The sequence below is a fragment of the Perognathus longimembris genome, chromosome 16 (genome assembly GCF_023159225.1).
Source record: "Perognathus longimembris pacificus isolate PPM17 chromosome 16, ASM2315922v1, whole genome shotgun sequence".
In the NCBI taxonomy this organism is placed as follows: domain Eukaryota; kingdom Metazoa; phylum Chordata; class Mammalia; order Rodentia; family Heteromyidae; genus Perognathus; species Perognathus longimembris.
In genome coordinates, this window is record NC_063176.1 from 56,236,665 (window position 1) to 56,256,915 (window position 20,251).

The 20,251-nt window shown below is 53.7% G+C and overlaps 1 protein-coding gene across 4 annotated transcripts in view; it reads left to right on the forward strand.

Moving 5' to 3' along the window:
* The window catches only part of Tbc1d14 (TBC1 domain family member 14), a 72,834-nt gene that overhangs the window by 36,228 nt on the left and 16,355 nt on the right, over positions 1-20,251 (forward strand). For 3 of the 4 annotated variants that reach the window (XM_048364530.1, XM_048364531.1, XM_048364532.1), the window contains 5 exons: positions 10,170-10,288; positions 12,067-12,149; positions 14,119-14,236; positions 16,001-16,107; positions 19,529-19,609. In XM_048364530.1, the coding sequence (XP_048220487.1) occupies positions 10,170-10,288; positions 12,067-12,149; positions 14,119-14,236; positions 16,001-16,107; positions 19,529-19,609 (508 nt within the window). Of the gene's footprint in view, positions 1-5,018; positions 5,185-10,169; positions 10,289-12,066; positions 12,150-14,118; positions 14,237-16,000; positions 16,108-19,528; positions 19,610-20,251 lie in introns of those variants that run through there. The other variant, XM_048364533.1, reaches the window with a different exon arrangement.

Here is a 20,251-nt window from a genome sequence, read left to right on the forward strand (position 1 = left end):
TATTGAACACATTGCAAACTTCTAAATTAATTATAGGTTAATGAGGAAGTCACAAGGAAAATTTAAAAAACATTTTGACATGAACAAAATGCAACACATCAAATTTGCAGGGTGCAGTGTTTGGAAGGCAAATCCATAGCATTTAAATGCCCATACTAGAAAGAAAAACCAGGCACTTACGGTTATTGTGTATAATCCTCGCTACTTAGGAGGCTAAGATTTGAGGCTTGGTCTTCACAACCAGCCCCCGTAGACAAATCCAAGAGACTCTTATCTCCAGTGCTAGCAAAAAGCTAGAAGCAGAGGTATGAATCAAGTGTAGAGTTCTAGCCTTGAGCAGCAAAGCAGAGCAAGAGTGCAAAGTCCTGTGTTCAAGCTCTAGTACTGGCAAGAAGGAAGGAAGGAAGGACAGGAGGGAAGGAAAAGAAAAGAAAAGAAAGATCCCATATCAGTTATGTAAGTTTTAAGGAACTATAAATGGAGCAAATAAACCCAAAGCCAGCAAGAGGAAACAAATGATGAATGTAAGAACAGAATTAAATTGAAACCCAAAGCGATAGTAGAACCCAAAGCGAATTCTTTGAAAAGAGGTGTATCCTCATCAAACTGTAGCTAAATTGACAAAATTAGTGTAGTGAAGCAAAAGGAATAAAATAGTAAGTAGAAAGAAATAGAAAGTAAAAGAGCAATACTATGTTGTGTATAACTTGTGTACATAGATAACTTAGATGGGATTGTCCATTTCTTTGAAAATTAGAAATCACTAGAAGTCATCGAAAAAGTGAAACGTAACTTGTGTCATCCTGTAATTATTAAAAGAAGGAAATTATAAGCTGAGAGCTGGTGGTTAATGCCAGTAATCCTAGCTACTTAGGAGGCTGAGACCTAAGGATAGCAGTTCTAAGCCAGCCAGGGCAGGGAAGTCTATGAGACTATCTCCAATTAATCACCAAAAAGCCAAAAGTGAAGCTGTAGCTCAAGTGGTAGAACAACAGCTTTGTGCAGGAAAGTTAAGGGACAGTGCTCAGTACACACACACACACACACACACACACACACACACACACACACACACACACACACACACACACACGCGTCCAGCCTGACATGGTTTTACTAATAAATTCTGCTGGCCATTTGAAGAAAACAATGCCAAGTTTAGAAGAGGAGAGAATACTCCACGACCTGCTTTATGGGGCCAGCGTTACCCTGCCAGCAAGGCAAGACAAATTCAGTACCAGAAAGGCAAATGTGAAAACATTCTCTTTCAACCTCAACATAGTAGGTGGCATCAAAGAATATGTTTAAAAAGAGCAAAAGCAGCTGGGCGCCAGTGGCTCATCCTGTAATCCTTGCTAGACCCGAGGATCACGGTTTGAAGCCAGCCTGAGCAAGAAAGCCCATGAGACTCTTTATCTCCAATGAACTACTGGAAAACCAGAAGTGGTGCTGTGGCTCAAAGTGGTAGAGTGTTAGCCTTGAGCAAAAGAGCTCAGGGACAGGGCCCAGGCTTTGAGTTCAAACCCTGTAACTGACAAGAAAGGAAGGAGGGAGGGAGGGAGGGAGGAAGGGAGGAAAAAATGAAAGAAAAGAAAAAGAACAAAAGCAATACACACGATTCTGCCTTGTGTCCTGAGAATGCAAAACTGGCTCCACATTTGAGAGTCACATTACTGATCTAAAGAAAAGCACATCTGCCCGTTGAGGCAGAAAAAGCATCCAGTGTTTATTTCTGTGTGTGTGTGTGTGTGTGTGTGTGTGTACATGCACGTGCATGTGTGTTAAACCTACCCAAGTAAAAGAAGAGGATGTCTTCAACGTGGCAGAGAACAGGTATAGAGAACAGCCACAACGGGGCTGGGGATATAGCCTAGTGGCAAGAGTGCCTGCCTCGGATACACGAGGCCCTAGGTTTGATTCCCCAGCACCACATATACAGAAAACGGCCAGAAGCGGCGCTGTGGCTCAAGTGGCAGAGTGCTAGCCTTGAGCAGGAAGAAGCCAGGGACAGTGCTCAGGCCCTGAGTCCAAGGCCCAGGACTGGCCAAAAAAAAAAAAAAAAAAAAAGAGAACAGCCACAACTAACATTGTACTCCGTGGAGAAAGAAAACACCGCCCCGGTAATGGTGCAGACCTCGGGGGCGCCTGCCTGGCTTTAAGCCTGGACCCGCAGTTCTCAGCCTCCGACTAGCCAGGATCCCAAGCACGAGCCACGGTGCCTGATGAAAATCCTTTTTATGGGTTAAGGTAGATGTGCAATCCAGTGCCAGCTTGAGCTGGCGGGGGGTGGGGGGGGGATGTCACTTCTGATGATGGCTTTATGTTTCAAGATTAGGAAAAGTCCCTGTCCTCACATGTTGTAATGTGTAGTTAAGGTGCTTGAGCTAGCAACTGTTGTTGAAGTGGCAGCTGCAGGCTACAGTCTGCCGGCAGAGACGGAAGAGATAAGGGGCATATCTCTGTTTTGGGAAACACGGCTTACTGCTATTTATCACATACTGAAGGCGCCTCCCTCCCTCCTCCGTTGACCTCTAGTGGGTCTGGGGACTCCCGGTGCTGGCTCCAGTTGGCACTAGATGTCGGGCTGAGGATCCAGATGATGGCACTGGAGCGGATGCGCTCTGCAAACCTGCTCCTGACTCTGAAGGCTGAGCTTCCCAACCTGCAGGCTTCATTTCCAGAAAGGCAGCATTCACCTTGCAGGCTAGTCAGGTGCCTGCCGGGCTCCCCTCCCCAGCCTCAGCCTCCCCTGTAAACCACCAGGCGTCAGTACACTGTCGACATCATCTCTTTGCTGGTCTGTGAAGCGAATCCGGGCAGGGACTGTCTTCCTCTTGATTCCTCAGGCCGAGTACTCTGATCGCTGGCTGGGTGGAAGGCAGGCAGGCAGGCAGGACCGCTTCATATGACACAAGGATTCCACATGTGCTCGAGAGCCTCCTCCGCTGTGTGCTTCCCTCGGCCTGCAGCCACTCCTGAGGTTTCATGGTCCAGCGATTGCGATGAGCACTGCCCGGAAGCGGGACCTGGCGCTAGGGGAGAGAGAGGGGGCAGGGCCTTGTGTGGCTGAGGCAGGCGGGAATATTTGTGAGGATGCACGTGGAAGGTGAAAACTGAAAACTGCCACTCAGCCTCCTCACGTTATTTCCCCTTGTGAAGAGAACTTCCAAGCTCTGGAAGGGGCCCAAAGGACAATTTACTGAATACGCACGTGGATTTGCACCCCATAGATTGACGGTGGTTGACACACTGCCGCTTTCATTGCACTTCTTGCAAGTGTCCGCCCGAATGCTTCAGCGCACTCTTAAGAGTAAATTGCACGTTAGCATGGGTACCCAGCCATGTTCCTCTCCTCAGTTGGACTAATGCACGGTTTTTTTGGAGGTGATGGTAGTGGTGATGGTATTGGGGATTGAACTCAGGGCCTCATGCATGATAGGCAAGCATTCTTGCCACCAAGTACACTGGCCCGGATACTAATCCTGCTCACCAGGCTCAATCCCTGCTTTGATCCTATTGCTTTTTAAAGATGTCTATCTAACTCAAATTAAGATACCATAAAACTACTCATTGGTTCTTAATACACGTATACAGGTGCTCACATTGCAACCAGTAGATTTTATCATCCCTCCCCTCCAAACTTCCATCACAGTCTTCATGCCTGCTCACAGTTGGTCTCCCCTCCACCCAGCAGATATCTAAAGATTTACTTTTTTTTTTCTTTTTGGTGTTGGTTCTAAGCTTGAACTCCGGGCCTGGATGCTGCCCTTAGCTATTTTAGCTCAAGGCTAGTGCTCTACCACTTGAGCCACAGTTTCACGTCTGGCCTTTTTGGTGGTTAGCTGGAGATAAAGAGTCCCATGGACTATCCTGCCTGGGCTGACTTCAAATCCCCAATCCCCAGATCTCAGCCTGAGTAGCTAGGCTTACAGGTATCAGCTACTGGCACCGAGCTGAAAATGGACCTTTTGAAGAAATTTCATAGTTGGGCCCTGTAGACTGTCCTCAGCCCGGCATCTTTCACTTACTGTAGTGTGCTTGAAGTTCACTCTGTGTAGCAGCAGGTATCGGTCATTATGCCTCTTTCCTTTCTGTTCTAATGCTGTTTATAGGATCTTCGGTTGTCGACATTTTAGGCTGTTTTTAGGGTTTGGGTTTTGCATGCAAGTCTTTTTGTGGAACTAGTTCTCTTGGGTGGTTCCTAGCAGTGCGGCAGAAAGTCGTACATCCCCCAAATGACCAAACCGTTTTGCATTCCCATCTGTGCAGTCACTTGTCATTATCCTTGATTTTTATCTTCTGATGGAGTAAGGGAGCTTCTGATGTTGATTTGGTATTTCTTTTTTGTTGTTGTTGTTAAATTTTTATTGTCAAACTGAGGGACAGGGAGGTTACACTTTCATACACATTTCTTGTACTGTTTGTTGCCTCCTCCCTCATTCCCCCCTCCCCCCTTTGATTTGGTATTTCAAAATCCAGCACCAAGAGAGCCAAGGCCCATCAAGGACAGAGAGCCCAGTGTAAATTCGTGCCCACGTGCATTCATGCCGGGTGCACTAGAGAGAATTCTGACCCTTATATACACTTTCAAGGCGATTAAAAAATCCAAGTGTGACTTATAGACAGTGACATCTCGGTTGTGGTGAGTGCATATCAAGATAACAATGCTGCCCCCGGCGCCCCCCTCCCCACCACCCTCGTTCCTTACTCCCCAGTCAGCCCCAAGCAGCCCTTGGTGTGATTTCTGTGCATTCTGTGTGTGTGTGTGTGTGTGTGTGTGTCCCGACACCCTAAGCTCACCTCCGCCCTGCCGCCAGCCCGTGCCCGTAGCCTGGGTTAGCATCTGTGTCTTCACCAAGGGGCAGAGTCGAGCTCTTTATAATCCAGCTCGGGGGCGGGACGGGCTGCGGGGGGCGGAGCGGAGGGCGGAGCCTCGGGCGTGGTGGGCGGAGCCGCGTGCGTGTCGCCGGCCCCGCCCCCGGCGGGGCCCCGCCCCCCAGGCGGCCGCGAAGCCGGGAGCGCCGAGCGACGGCGAGGGCGGATCGGCGCCTCGGTGGCGATTGAGCGGCCTGCCGGGCCGCCCGCGGGTGCGAGCCGCGGCGGGCGTCCTCGAGGCCGGAGGGAGCCCGGCCCCCGCGGGGCATGGAGCCGCCGTCCGCGCGCCTCTGAGGTCCGGCGTTCATGGTGAGTTCCGGGCCCGGCCCGCGCGGCCCCGTGTGCGCGCGCGCGTGCGAGCCGGGGGGCGCAGGTGTGCGCGCGGCGGCGGCGGCGGCGGCGGCAGCCCGGCCCGGCCCGGCCCGCCCGGCGTCTCCTCCGCGCCTGGGGGCCGCGGGATCTCCTTCCCGGCGCGACCCGGCGGGGCGAGCCCGCCCTCCGGCCCCGGTTCTCCCCGCCGCGGCGCCCGCGCCGGGCCCAGCCCGCGCCCCGAGCGCGCCCCCGGGGACTGCCTCTCCCCCACCCTCCGCGTTCCGGACGCTCTGCGAGCAAGGTGACCCTCCGAGGGCGTCCCCCGGGGGTCCCCGCCCCACAGCCGCACCCTGCAGGCCACCGAGAGAGAACCGCGTGGGAGGTGGGTCCGGGCACCCGGGGAGGCCGGGAACCCGTGGCCAAAGCTCACGGGGTCTCCAGCACCGTCTCCCGGAAGGCCAGACCCCGTACAGACCCCTGCGCAGCCCACCCATCCCGGCCAGTGACAGAACCTCCCAGAACCTCCACATCACCTCCCCCCCCCCCCCCCCCTACCGAACACCTGCTGGTCACGACGGGCCCTGTGTGAAGCCAACTACACCGTGCCGGCACCTTGGCCTTAGAATATTTGGAAAATCGGTGTTCTCCGTGACAGCCGTGTTCCTGCCACTTTCCAGGGTACCTGCTGTGCTCACATGTTGTCCTCATCTAACCTTCACCTTTAACAGATGAAGGAAGCCGGCTGGGAGGGGCTGCCCGCGTCCCGGGGCTGGGCAGGTGTGGCTGTCACTGACACCGCATCTCATACTGTATGGTGCTGCGCAGGACGGCCTTCCTGTCCCAGACATGCCTCCTGTGTTCTGGCCTGTCACTGTAGACAGCCGAGTCAGCGGAGCAACACTGGCTCTAATGCGTGCGTTAGGATGGACTGCCCTTTCTTGTTGCTAGAATGCACTTTCCGGAAGCCAGGGGCTCTGCTGGCCAGGCCAGCTGTGTGTTTGGCTGTCTGTAACACTCTTCCACGTCTTTTAAGTGGCACTGGTGGTTTCTCTTGTCTTTCTGTTTAAAAGATTTTCTTTCCTAGTTTGAGAATCCTATTTTTTCCTCAACACAAATGTCTTTCGAGTAGAGTGCCTGTAGTTTTTGGTATTGTGGGTCTTTTCTGACATTTTAAGCCTAATCCAAGTGCCATGATTTTTCTGAAAGTTCATCTTCTATCTCTGCATCAAGCCTAGCTGTGCCCCTATCCTGGGGCTGTCCCAGCAACCCTCAGAACTGCTTGTTAAGACCATCCTATGTAGGAGAACAACTTTGACAGGCTAGCTCCCAGCGGTAGCCTAGTTTTACCTCTGCGCTTACCGCCCCCCCCCCCACCCAGCCACCACCTAAGCTGTCAGAGGCTTCTGTATCCAGACCTCTGGCCTATAGCTTCATTTGCTCAGATGGAAATCTTTCTGGGCGGCTTCCCTGGTTCTCTGTGGCCCCCTCCTGCCTATTGCCTGTTGCTTGTCCTTCCTTCGTGCCTCATGTCTTTCCTGGATGGCAGTTCCGGCCCCAACATTATTGCCCTTGTAAACTAAACTCTGCAAGGCTGGAGACTGAAGGTCTCACAAGAGAGCTGGGTCTCCCATGGCTTCTTTACAAACGAGCTTACTCCTTTCTGCATGGTTCCCTTCCTCTTCCTCTTGCTGACTGTGTTTTGCTTCTGGGCCCTGTCTGAAGCTGAGGCCCTGCCCAGGTGCCTGGCTCCCTGCTGCTTTCTCGCAGAACTTGCCCATTCGCCATGCATCGTCACCTCTCCACCGCTGCTGCAGCAGCCAGGTCTGGGCTGGCGTTAGCCGGACACACAGGGCAGTGCCATCCATTCAGGCTGCTTCTCAGTCAGCGGCTGAATCTAAGACAGTTTGAGAAGATTACAGATGTCAGCATTTGAAATTAGTGCACAGATCTTGCTTGGTACACACCTGAAACGTGGCTTTTACTGTGTACGCTCTACTTATTAGTTCCTTTATAGAAAGTCCTTCCATGGTCATGAAGCTGAGTCACACAGGACTCTGCAACATCCCGAAATCCCTTCCGGGAGGGTGCCCAGGGTGGGCTTGTTGCTTTATCTTACTGGAGGCTCTTTTTAGTCCTGCAGTGAAGAGCAGTGCTACTCAGGTCAGACCCCTTGGCCTGGCCGGATGCAGAGGAAACTTGGATAAGCTGGACTGAGATGGAGAATCCACCGATTGTTGCCTGGATGGCGGAGAGGGCTGAGCTCCGCAGTAGGCGTCCATCTGTCTCGTGTGTATTCTCCCAGTTAGCTGCCACTGTGGTGGTCACAGTCACTGCCATTTTTGGTGAGAAGATGGAGGCAGGAGACAAACCAGGTGGCTTACTGAAGGCCAGAGCCAGGGCCGACAACTTAGTCTTTTTGACTCCCAAAGCCTCAGCGCTGTGCCGTGGCGCGTGCTGCCCCTGTGCTGCGATCTGGCAGGCGGGCGCTGATCCCGGGGCCCTTCGCGTGAGTTCCCTCACTTGAGCCCGCACCGCGGTGTCTGGTAAGATGGCGAGTTAATTGGACCCTGAGAAGGCCGTGGGAGAAGAAGTAGATTCGGGCCGGGACTTGTGACTGTTCCCCGAACCACCCCATTTGTATTTGGGGATGCCATGGGGGCTTTGAAATGCCACCTGGGATTTTAGGTTGGGACCGGCCACGCCCCGTCGGTCACCGGAATCCTGAGTCACTGTGAGGTGAACATGCTATTTGACCCCGCGTACTCCGTGCACTTAGCTCAACATTACAAGCTTCGGTCAGGGTTGAAAGCTTTACAGAAGCTGTGCGTGATGAGATTATTTCCTGTTCATGCTGGAGACATGTGGCCAGAGAACCCGGTGATTGGCCTCTGACCCAGCTTCTCCGCCCACCTGCAGGGCAAGTCACTGGCCTCTTTGGACCTCTGTCGTCCATTCTGGGTGGTGTGTGTGTGGGGGGGGGTGTCTGGTCAGATTCCCCCCTCAGTGCTCTGTGTGAGGCCTTGCCTTTACTGATAAGAAACAAGAAGCTCTCGCTGATGAGGTCCGGTGTGGCCATGGTCAAGGCATCCACTTCCTTTGTCCCTACCTTTCTTATCTGCTGCCTACAGACTTTGCAGGGCTCCATGACTGGTGTTTGGCACTGGGATGGCTTTTTTTTCTGTCTTATGCAGTCATTTCAGGTCTGGGAGAAAGGCCAGACCCACATGGAGTAGAATCAAAAAGGGAAAGAGAAAGAAAGGCCTCCAAATTCGGGAATGTCTGACTTTCAGCCCAAGGTTTTTGGCCTTGGCACAACGTGCAGTAGACCAGGCTCATCAGATAAGTGGTACTTAATGGGGTATTTGTCTCAGTTCTTGTCTGACTCTTTCTCGCCACACAGCTTTGATAGTTTTCCTGTAAGGTGGAAGATTTGGGCTTTTGGGTACTTTGCTTTGGCTAGGACAAGCTGGGTCCTCTCAGATGTTTGGGTCCATAAGCTAGTGTGTGTTTGTGTCTTCCATGTTTGAGGTAAGTGGAGGTAATTAAAGTACTTCCGTGGCACTGTGAGCCAGGGAATATAGGGGTACTACCTCTAGCCTTGTACATCCAGGTAAACAGAAAATGCCCCACCCACTCGTCTCTCATGGCCTTGGTATTTAGAGGAAATAGTGTTTTTTTCTTTCTACTTCTTAGAAGCTTCAGTTGGCCCATCTAGTTGAGAGAAGTCACTTGTGAAATGATTTTTACCAGAAGCACCACTCATGACAGCAGGTGTCAGCAGAACCTAGCTTGCACTTGACTTGCCTGACAGTCGCTTCTGCCGCCACCCCTGAAGAGAGAATTGAGAGCTGGGGTTCACTCCGGGTTTGTTTTCCCCACTAGATTATCTCCCCTGGAGCGGCGGCTCTGAGAGCCTTGCGCACAAGGGAGCGTGGCGTTTGGTATTTTGGGGAGCAGAGCGCGTGCAAGTGCAGGCTCACACGTAGCTTCTGAAGTGCCAGTGTGCTGGCTTTCTCGAGCCCTTCTGGCTGGGTGTTTGGAATGCGGGCCACCAGGTGTGACTAAGCTTTTGGGCTGGTAGTCCGTGGAACAAATTAGTGACTCAGTAGGAATGGGGGTTGCCTTTAGGATTGCAGGGCATGGCAAAATGATTTACACGGTGGGAGTTAGGGCTAAATTATAAACGTATATGTTTTCATATATGGGGTTATACGCATACACATAATCACATTGGCTAAAAGTATGGAACACACAGGGCAGAATTGCAACACTGTAATTCCTTCGAGCAACTAACTTATGGTTTAAGAAAATGAATGCCAAGAAACTATACCATGAGTTGGGGGCGGAGGAGACCAGGAGAGGGGCGGAAAGGGATGGAGAGAGGACGTGTGGGCGGGTATGGCCATAGTATTCAAGGCACATAGGTGCATTGAATCAGGTAACCTGAGCGGCTGGGGTTGGGAGGGACAGGGACAACAGTGGAAGTGGTGACCTTGACCAAGACGCACTGTATGCGTAAACTGACGTGTTGAATGGAAACTTCTTTGGACAACCACTTAATGATAATCAAACAAATATTTGCATAGTAATTTGGAGTGAGGGAGTCCCAGTGGCTGTTTACAACCATCAGTGAAAAGTTAGTGTCCAGAAGACAGAAAGCACACCTCTCATACAGCCGTCTCGGTGTCCTGCGTCAGCGTTTGCGGGTCCTTGTACAGAGCCTGTGTGAGGAAGAAACCTCCTGTCGCTTCCCCAGCTAGGGAGCGCGTAGGCTCAACGAGAAAGTCTCGGCTCCCACTGAGAGCTCTTGTGCCCCTGTGGGCAGCGGCTTTTCCTTCTGAACAGCAGGAGAGATTTCTAGTGCACTGTCCTCGGAGTTGCCTTGAAGGACGTTCGTTCCCAAGTGCCGTTCCCGCCTTGGGAAGAGCCTCGTGTTCGCGGTCCTGGCCGGGCGCGGCGTCACTGTGGTCTCTTTTTTCTAGGAACATGAAGACAAGGCTGGAAGCCCGAGCAGGCCACCCTCCCCGAAGCAAAACGTGAGGAAGAACCTGGACTTTGAGCCGCTGTCCACCACCGCGCTCATCCTCGAGGACCGACCCGCGTGAGTGCCCGGAGTCCGTGTGCCGTCTGCCTCGGGAGCTAAGGCAACTCGTCAGTCCTCTCCTCTGCCAAAGAGCGGGGGGGGGGGGGGGGGGTGAGGGGGGGAGAGGGAGGGGCCGCATCCCGTGAGCCCCCTCCCTCCCACGTCAGCAGGTGTTGTGTAGTGATACCACGTGGAATGCCTTAGTCCTGCGGGGGCACTGGCCTGCGGGCTTCCCGGGGTCACGGAGAGCAGACCGGGGGTGATTGCAGGCCCCGCTGAGGACCTGTGTGTCCAGTATGCGATGCGGACATCATCTGCTCCACTTTACCAGGTCACAGCGATCTCTTTCTAGTAACTCAGTTTCTGTAGAACATCGTATCGGAACAGAAGGTTCTTTGATCAAGAAGAAAAGAGCAGGAAGGCCGGGGAAACATCGGGCTAGTTAATCTCTCAAGGCCCCTGCCCACCCCTAAAATCTAAACCAGGGCAAGTCGGAAGAGGAAGTCTACCTCCTGCTCTTAGTTCTTGGTTCATGGAAATGGATCTGGGGAGGCCCTGACACAGGGGACCGCAAGGCAGGGCGGTACTGTGTCACGGAGACCAGGCCGTCGGTGTGGGGTGGCGGCCGGCTGGCGTCCTCTTAGCCTGTCGGTGCTGGCGGCCGTCTCCCGGGGAACGTGGGTCATGGCTGTGGTGTATGGATGCGGGCAGGCGCTGGCCAGACACCGCCGCCCTGGCCCGGAGTCAGCTGCCGTGAGCCCACAGCCACTGCCGTGGGCCCTGCCTTCCGCTGCTGCTTGTGAGACGCCCAGAATGATTAAAATGACGTATGTGGACAGAGTCACGCAGATGAACACAGAGCCAAGCTCAGTCTTTACTTACTTATTTTCATTTTTGGTTGGTTGTGGGGCTCAAACTCAGGGCCTACCCCTGAGCTCTTTTGCTCAAGGCTGGCTCTCTACCACTTTGAACCACAGCTCCATTTCTGGTTTTCTGGGAGTTCGTTAGAGATTAAAAATCCCACGGACTTTCCTGCCCAAGCTGGCTTTGAACTGAGATCCTCAGATCTGAGTCTCCTGAGTAGCTGGGATTGAACTAGTCAGAGGCTCATGTTAATAGCTTGGTTGTGGCTCAGTTGCCTTAGGGTACCTATTGAGCAAGCTCTGGGCCCTGGGTTCAAACCCCAGTAGCATCAAAACAAAGAAACCCAACTCCAAACCAGAAGCTGAACCCAACCAGGAATGTGTTCTATGGCCCAGCCGTGCTCCGTGGTGCAGACGCAGATTTCTTTTTAGACAACAGAATGAGAAATACCACGTAATTGCTTGTTATAGTTATGGATAATTGTTATTTTTTAACTCTTCATAGTCTAGTTGTATGTATATGTGTATGTATTTTGTCAGCCAGTCCTGGGGCTTGACCTCAAGGCCTGGGCACTGTCCTGGAACTTCTTTTTTGCTCAAGGCCAGTGCTCCACAGCTCTACTTCTGGCATTTTGGGTAGTTTAGTGGAGATAGGCCCAGGCTGGCCTCGAGCTGTGATCCTCATATCTCAGCCTCTTGAATAGTCATGAGCCACCAGTGCCTGGTTAATTTAGTTGTTTTTATAGTGAACATTTTGCTTTTGTAAAAACGAAATACTTATTAGCTTATAAAAGAACAGTATATTTAAAAAACAATTTTAGGTTTTGATCCTTAGCTTTTGCACTATACATAATGCTCCAGATATTTTTTCTCTGACTTTAAAAAAAAAAATCTGTATTTCTAATGTGGAAACTCCTTTTATTTCCTCTGAAGCAATCTCCCAGCAAAGCCAGCTGAAGAAGCCCAGAAGCACAGGCAGCAGTATGAAGAAATGGTGGTGCAGGCCAAGAAACGAGGTACTGCCAGGCGCCCTGCTCTGCCTCGGGGCACCCCACTCTGCCTCTGGCTATTATCTGTTTGCTTTTGGAGCTACAGAGCCTCAGCTTTGCCCAATGTGTGTCTTAATGCTTTAAAATTTATGGTTTTCCATTAAAAAAAGAAAAAATATTCTCCCACCTGTTTCTGGTTGCTCACCCAAGAAGAGTGTAAGGTAAGAATTCGACCCTTAGAACACCTAAAAAACCTCGATGGATATTTTAAAAATCAATATAATAAAATATGTTACGTCCATACAGTGGAGTACTATTCAGCCTTTAAAAGGAAAGGAACCTGACACCTGCTACTTCAGGAGTGAGCCTTTGAGGACATCATCACAAACGAAACAAGCCAGTCATAAAAGGACAAATACTGTGTTATCCCTGGAGCTGGCGGATTCAGAGATTTAGAATAGAACAGGAGTTGCCAGGCACGGGGGAGGGACAGGGTTTCAGTCGTGTGGAAGATGAGAATGTTCCGGAGCCGGATGGTAGTGATGGTCGCTTAGCAGTGTTGCTGTGCTTAATGCCACTGAACTGCGTAGCTGAAGTATTCCTTATCTATTTTGCCTCAAAAAAAAAAAAAAATGTAGTTCGACACTGGTGGTTCATGCCTTATCTTAGCCACTTAGGAGGCTGAGATCAGAGAGTCATGAAGCCAGTCTGAGCAGCATAGTCTGTGTCCACTTATAATCACCAAAAGCTGGAAGTGGGGCTGTGGTTCCAAAAACGCCAAGCAAGAACATGAGGCCCTGAGTTCTGATCACCCAGATGCCCCAGCGCTCTGTGGTGTTACACTGTGGACTGTTTAAGGGTTACTGACAAGAAAAATGATTCTCATGGTTTTCCATGTGTGGTTGGCTAACTTGGGGTGTGCAGTGGAATTGCGAGTGTGTCTAAGTACATTCAGTACCCTCGCTGTTTATGTAGCCATTGGGAGCTGTTGGAGTGAGCTTAGCCTAGAGGTCATGGGGGGAGGATGGGGTCAGGTCACACCACCACAGGGGCTTCTGGAGTTCTGGTAATGTTGCCTTGCTTTGGTTGGGATAGTTTCATGGGCTTTCACTATTTTGTGTTAATTTCATTGTGTTAGTACTTTATGCTTTTCTGTGCCTGTGTTATAATTAAAACACTAGCTGGGTACCAGTGGCTCACACCTGTAATCTGAGCTATTCAGGAGACTAAGATCTGAGGACTGCAGTTCAGAGCCAGCCCAGACAGGAAAGTCCATGAACTGTTTATTGCCAGTTAATTACCAAAAAGCCAGAAGTCCAGCTATGGCTTCAGCGGTAGAGCATTAGCTTTGAGCACGGTAGCTCAGGGACAGCGCCCAGGTCCTGAGTTCAAGCCCCAGCATACGCGCTCAAGAAATGAAATAAAGATAAAATACATGTAATTAAGATACTAGGGCTGGGGATATGGCCTAGTGGCAAGAGTGCCTGCCTCATATACATGAGGCCCTGGGTTCGATTCCCCAGCACCACATGTATAGAAAATGGCCAGAAGTGGCGCTGTGGCTCAAGTGGCAGAGTGCTAGCCTTGAGCAAAAAGAAGCCAGGGACAGTGCTCAGGCCCTGAGTCCAAGCCCAGCACTGGCCAAAAAAAAAAAAAAAAAAGATACTAACAGATGATGGTGCTGGCATTCTAAAATCCACGAGGGTCCGGGCGTGGTGGTACACCCCCGTGAGCCCAGCCCTCAGGAGCCTGAGCCTGAGGAGCTGGAGTGTGCGCCCTTTACCTAGGGAGACCCTGCCGCAAACTAAACAGGTAGAGAAGTTGTTAGTCCCGTGGGCGTGGAGGGAGCCTGGGAGCTGGGAGCCAGCATTTGCTCTACCTCTGCGCGGTTTTCCTGGTGTTTGCAGCTTGACTCTTTTGAGAGAAATCACTTGGCTTGAGCAGGGTGGGTACGAGTTAACGGATGTTTCTTCTTGGTTTCTGCTATGATTTCTAGAGCTTAAAGAAGCCCAGCGGAGGAAAAAGCAGCTGGAGGCACGGTGCCGCGTGGAGGAGAGCATTGGGAATGCTGTGCTTACGTGGAATAACGAGATCTTGCCCAACTGGGAGACCATGTAAGCCGTGGCTCCCGAGCTGCGGGCCCCTGATGGAAGGGCCGCGGTTGTCTTGGCCCTGCCCCCTAGTGCCCTGCCCGGACCTGCGATGGCTCCTTCCGCCCATCTTCTTTCTACGTAGCAGCCTGGACCATCTTTGTACCCCACACGGGTGTGCCCCCGGCTTCCCATTTCACTGACCCGGCTGACAGGACCCTTTGCCAGGCGACTTTCCCCGCCTCCTTCCTTTTCTCCTCCACTGGATGGGCGGGGGGCGGGGGGGCAGCCGGAGTTGCTGCTTTTTAGTTTCAGGACATCTGCATGTCTTGTTTCCTGTGCCTACGAGTGGTCTCGTCTGGACCACTTCATCCTGCCGACTCCTGTTTGTTCTCTGGGGCTCAGTCTTCGCCAGGAAGGGCCTTTCCTGCCCCCGCTCTGGGGGCTCTTCGCTCTGAGGGCGGAAGCCGGGCTGGCTTTGATGTAGGCCCCCGGTGTCGCTGCGGGACGCACGCAGTGGGGTCTGTGGTTTCCTCCTGTGTGATCAGTGTGGGGAGGCCCGTGGGGGGGAGCGGAGGTCCTCTGCGCTCGTCCCTCCTGGCACAATGCTGGGGACTCCTTGCACTCAGCGGGTGTCACTGCGGGGGCCAGGCGGCCCTGCTGACGTCCCTGCTAGGGAAGCACACCGTGCTTAGGGCTTGCTTTTCTAGATACTGCTCCTCAGAGGCCGGACACAGCCCGCAGACCTCGAGTACTTAAACAGGGCCCCATAATCAAAGCAGAGGCTGTCCCGCCCCGTTCTTCCCTGCTCTGCCCCCGGAGGGTGTGGTCTGGGCGCACGCAGAACAGCTGTGCTGGGCGCTGTGTGCTCTGCCCCCCTGCCCCTTGCCGCAGCCTCGGGGGCGGGCTGGCTTAGCTTCGGGCGTTGAGCGGGCCGCAGGGGGCCGGGGAGCAGAGGTGAGCAGCCGCACGTCCCACGGGGCTGGTCTGCAGCCTCAGCTCACGCTCACGGACGAGCTGTGTTTAGGAGGCCACGAGAGGCTGGCTCCTGCACCCTCGGCCAGACTTTTGGCAGTGTGTGTTCATTGTGACCGACATGCAGGACGAGGGCGCCAGTAGAATGTACCCAGTCGGCAGAGTTCACCCCACCCTCGGGTTGGCGGCGTGCTGGAAACCTTCCCTGTTTCGTGTGTGGCTGTCCCTGCCTGCCCCTGAGGGCTGCCCTGTGAGGCCTCCCTTCCACTTCTGGCTCTGCAGCAGAGTCATGTGACTCTCCTTGCCCATGCCAGTATGTGCGATCCTATGTGCTCACATGTGTGTCTGTGCGCGTGCATGTGCACACGCACACGCACTGGTCATGGCGCTTGAACTCAGGGTCTAGGCGCTAACCCTGAACTGTTTTGTTCAAGGCTAGTGTTCTTCCACTGAACCGTAGCTCTGCTTCTGGATTTTTGGCGGTTAGCTGGAGAGGGTCATGGACTTCCCTACCTGACCTGGCTTCTCATCATGGCCCTCCGGCCGTAGCTTCCCAAGTAGCTTGGCTTACGGGTGTGAGCCACTGGTGCCCAGCCAGCTTTTTTGCTTCCTGCCCCTCACGTGTGTCAGCTGCTGTTGATCTCTCAGTACATGGTTCTGTAAGGTGGCTGGCCCTCTGGTTCGCAGTACAGCCCAGCTGCTGAGCTCCCTGAGGGCCAGCCAGGCCGGTGTGTCCTAAGGCCAGGCACGTGTGTAGATGAGCCTTTCTTCATGAACAACAAACTCAGAAGCCTGTGTTCCTCTTCTCTCCAGGTGGTGCTCTAGGAAAGTTCGAGATCTGTGGTGGCAAGGAATCCCACCGAGTGTCAGAGGCAAAGTCTGGAGCTTGGCCATTGGCAATGAGTTGAACATCACCCACGGTGAGTGGCTTGCGTGGATCGAGGCCCCGGGGTTTACCCTGTGGGTCCCCGTTGGTCCCTCAGGGAGAAGGGCGGTTGGCAGGCGGGCGCGTTGTGCCTTGTGTGACGTCTCACTTGGCTGAGATGCCGGGGCAGATGTCCTGAGCGGAGCAGGATGCTGGGTGAGCTCTGGCGGGACCCCTCATCAGAGTCCCGTAGAAGGTGAGCCTTGATGGGACATGGGGACGGGCTGCTCTTGGTACCGGGGCACCTGCGGTGCTTCGTGCGCTGCGTTCCAGCCGCCTTACAGTGGACGGCATACCACTCCGGGCCAATGTCCTTGAGGGGCCCCGTCGTGCTCACGTTGTCAGTCGCTGCGTGCCCTGTGCCCTGTGTGCATGCTATCTTCTCCCAGCCCAGAGTGACTTCCGGAGTTCAGGAGTGTGAATCTCAGGCCTGCCCGAGAGCTGGGCCGGGGCCTGGGTGTCCCGGGTGGAGGGGCTCACAGACTGAGCTTGGAGCAGCTGCATGCCCCTGTTCCTTCCGTCCGAAGCTGAGCCGCGAGGCCGCTGCCCGGCCTTCCCGCTCTCCTTCCCCCACACCTGTAAGTGCAGCAGTTAAAGCCTTCAAGTGTAAGGCAGACTAGCTGGGACCTTCCTGCTCCCGTCAGGTTGCGCTTTGCATCTCGATGGTTTGACTATCCTGCCCTTTCTGCCTTGTTCAGGCCGCTTCTCCACCTTGAGTAGCACGGCTGAGGGTTAGGTGAAGATGGGGGGTCGGGACGCCCAGCCTCCTCAAAGCGCCTGCGCGCACGTAGCTGTGAGGCCTTCACACGGGATGATGTGTCGCAGGGATGCTGTGAAAGTATGATTTAAAAAGCACCCTCAGGTAATGACTGCCAGAGTCGCCGAGCACTTACCTTGCTCTGTGTTCTTAAAGAATTCTAAGCTCTGATCAACAGCCCTGTCTGTGCAGATTGGCTGTTAGGCACAGAACTGCGTCTGTGTTTAATTTTGGTTCTCACTGATGTCTGGGTTGATTTTATTTAAATGAAAGCCTTTGACACACTGTATCTCGTGGGTCGGGCTAGGCAGTTCATTCATTACGTACATGTTTTACACCTGCTGGAACCCTCGTGTAAGCAGTGTCTGAGCGATTGGCTGTCTAGCCACCGCCTGAACGGGCTCTGTGCTGGTGCCCGCCCCAGCCCCCCGCCCCTGGCAGCTGCTCAGCACCGTGTGGGGCCTCCCTGACGCCGGCCTCACCGTCTCCCCACGCCAGCGTCAGACACAGTGATCTGGGGGGCTGATAGCTGAGTGCCGGGGCTCGTCTTCCACTCCTCCCTTTCTGTCTCTCACGTGGCGTTGACCGTGACCCTTTCGGGGCAGGTCTCGATGACCTAGTTTGCTTCTTGAGACACTTGACCGTCCTGGGAGAGTGAGGCCCTGTACCCCAGGCCGCAGCTAGGGTGGGAGGAGCCAGGGTTCCCGTTCCAGACCTGGCTGATTCCGAAGGATGAATTCTGATTTGGGAGCACCAGCGTTCACCCTGTTTGTAGTTGTATAACTGGAAACTTTGTGAAACTGAACCTAACAGGACTTTGAAAATTTTATTTCCGTTCAAGTCGGCTTCCACTCTGAACTCTGGGGCTGGGAAGGAGGCATAATAACTGCTCCCCTTGGCTTGGCACATGCCCGTGGCCTTGCCAGCGAAGCCAGCACCTCCCATGGGAGGCGAGCGCTCTGACACTCGGGCTGGCTTTCCCCTGAGACCGCCCGCCTCTGTGCCTCCCACGGTCGAGCTGCTCACCTGTCACCGGCCACACGGCCCTTGATGTCCACCTCCCGCCCCACGTCGGCAGCACAGGCCCCCTCCTGGAAGCTGGGGGCCGGCGGAGGGCCCGCCTGCCGCCCCCACCAGCTCAGGATGCCACACTCGTTCCAGAAACCCCTGGCTTCCTGTGGAACGACGGCGGAAGCCGTATTCCATAACTGTGCCCTCCGCGCTGCAGGCCGGCTCCGGTTTTGCAAGGTAGACAGGGCCATGGATGAAGGTTTTACCTGGCTCCTTTTAGGGGTGCACTGGCATCTGGATTATTACACTGTAATAAAATAGCAGGGTTGGCCCTGAAGGCAGATGTGCTCTGCTTCATTTTCCGAAAGTTAAAGGAAAAAAACAAAGGGAGCATTTTGTGGGTAGACTGAGTTCCTACCTCAGTGGCCAGGATACACGCGGGCCGCACGAGGGGCACCGGCAGCCCCCGCGGCCGGAGCGACGGGCCGAGTAAGAAGCAGCACCGGACGTGCGTATATGGGAGGCCACGCGTGGTCGTGAGGTTTGTAAGCATGGGCCGTTTGCAGGAGCGACTGGAAAGCGGGTTTTACATGTGGCAGGGATTCCGGGACTGTCCTGCCACTTCTCTGCCAGCTCCGCCAGGCCTGGGCACGCCCTACCCCCGTCTCAGGTCGCACTTCAGCCGCAAGAGGAGGAAGTGGGTGCCACGCGGCTAGCGTGGCATGTCCTCTCAGTGCCAGTACCGGGACTTGAACTCAGGGCCTCGGGACTGTTCTTCGGCTTTTTTTGCCTAAGGCTAGCAGTGTACCCTTGAGTCGCAGCTCCGCCTGTGGCTTTTGGTGGTTGGTTGGAGATGAGGGTCTCATGGGTCTTCCTGCGCATGCTGACTTGGACGCTGCAGCCTCAGATCGCACCCTCCTGAGTGGCTAGGGCTGTCCACGACTCCGCTGACACCCGGCCCATCTTGATCTGTAATCTGTGTCAGAAGGCTCAGGCTGTCTGCCTCAGCGTTTGAATCACAGAGCTGGGTGATCTGTGTTACACGTTTCACTCCTCGGTGGGTTTCTGTGTGAACATTGTCCATCTGCTCCTGTGCGTCTTACCCACGTGACTGCCCGTAGGACTCCTGTGTTTACGCTTACAAAAACATTTCTGCCTACTTCTTTATATGGGGGCCTGTATTTTGTTGTTTTTATGCGTTTGTAGTATAAATTCTCCTTATAACATACATGTCTTCAAAGAAGTTATTAAATGTTTTTCTTGCTGAGTTACATTTTTTTTAGGATTTTAGGGATTGTTTCCCTCTGGGGATTGCAGCGTTCGGGATTATGGTGTTTGGAGTTAGGAGCTGGAAGGCAGGGTGGGGGCTGGGGAGATAGCCCTCAGTCGCTCTGTCTCCGTCTGGGGCCATTGGCTGTGGACGCAGGTGGAGAGCACCCTCATCTCCTGGGAGAGGCGCTCCACCCAGCTCCGCGAGGCAGAGCGCATGAGCTGTGTGTTCTTTCCATGTGCGTGGCTGTGCCCCTCAGCAGTAAACAGGACTTGCAGGCTGGGTCCCAAGGAGTTGTCGGAGTCTACCATGACGGAAGGAGATAGTTATGTGTTCTCTGGGGTTCGTACGAGACTCACGCTGAGCTTTTTCTTGCAGAGCTCTTCGACATCTGTCTGGCCCGGGCCAAGGAGCGGTGGCGGTCCCTCAGCACAGGAGGCTCAGAAGCAGAGAGTGAAGGTACTGCCCCCAGGGGGACTGGGTGCTGCAGACACGGGCAGCTGACCCCCAGACACAGCTCGCTTAACTGTAGGGTGCTTCGCACCAGTGAACTCCCATGCTGCCTCCCAGGAAAGGGAATGGACGAACAGAACCTTCTGTGCCTGAGGTTTGTGTCCTAAGGGGCAGGAGGTCTGCTCATAGCCACCGCCGTTCCCGGGAAAGCCATGCTCCGTACGGCGGCCTGGTGTCAGGACCCATGGAACACTGTCCCAGGAGCATCGAGTCTGCTTCCCCAGAGCCAGGGAGGTGGCCACACCAGGCATAAGAAGGACTGCTTTTCCTGGTTAAGAAGTAGGCGTTCTTAGATTTAAAATAGTGCCCTATGTGGTATTGGAAGTCAAAGAAATGTTAAACAGGCTAGTCGTGACTGTTAGAAATACTACACGTGAGTATTACACCACTAACTATACAGCCTATACTTTGTTGGGGTGGAGGGGGTCATGGGGCTTCAACTCTGGGCCTGGGCGCTGTCCCTGAGCTCTTCAGCTCAAGGCTAGAGCTCTACCACTTAAGCCACAGCTCCACTTTTAGTTTTCTGGTGGTTAATTGGAGACAAGAGTCTCATAGACTTTCCTGCCTGGGCTGGCTTCAAACCCTGAT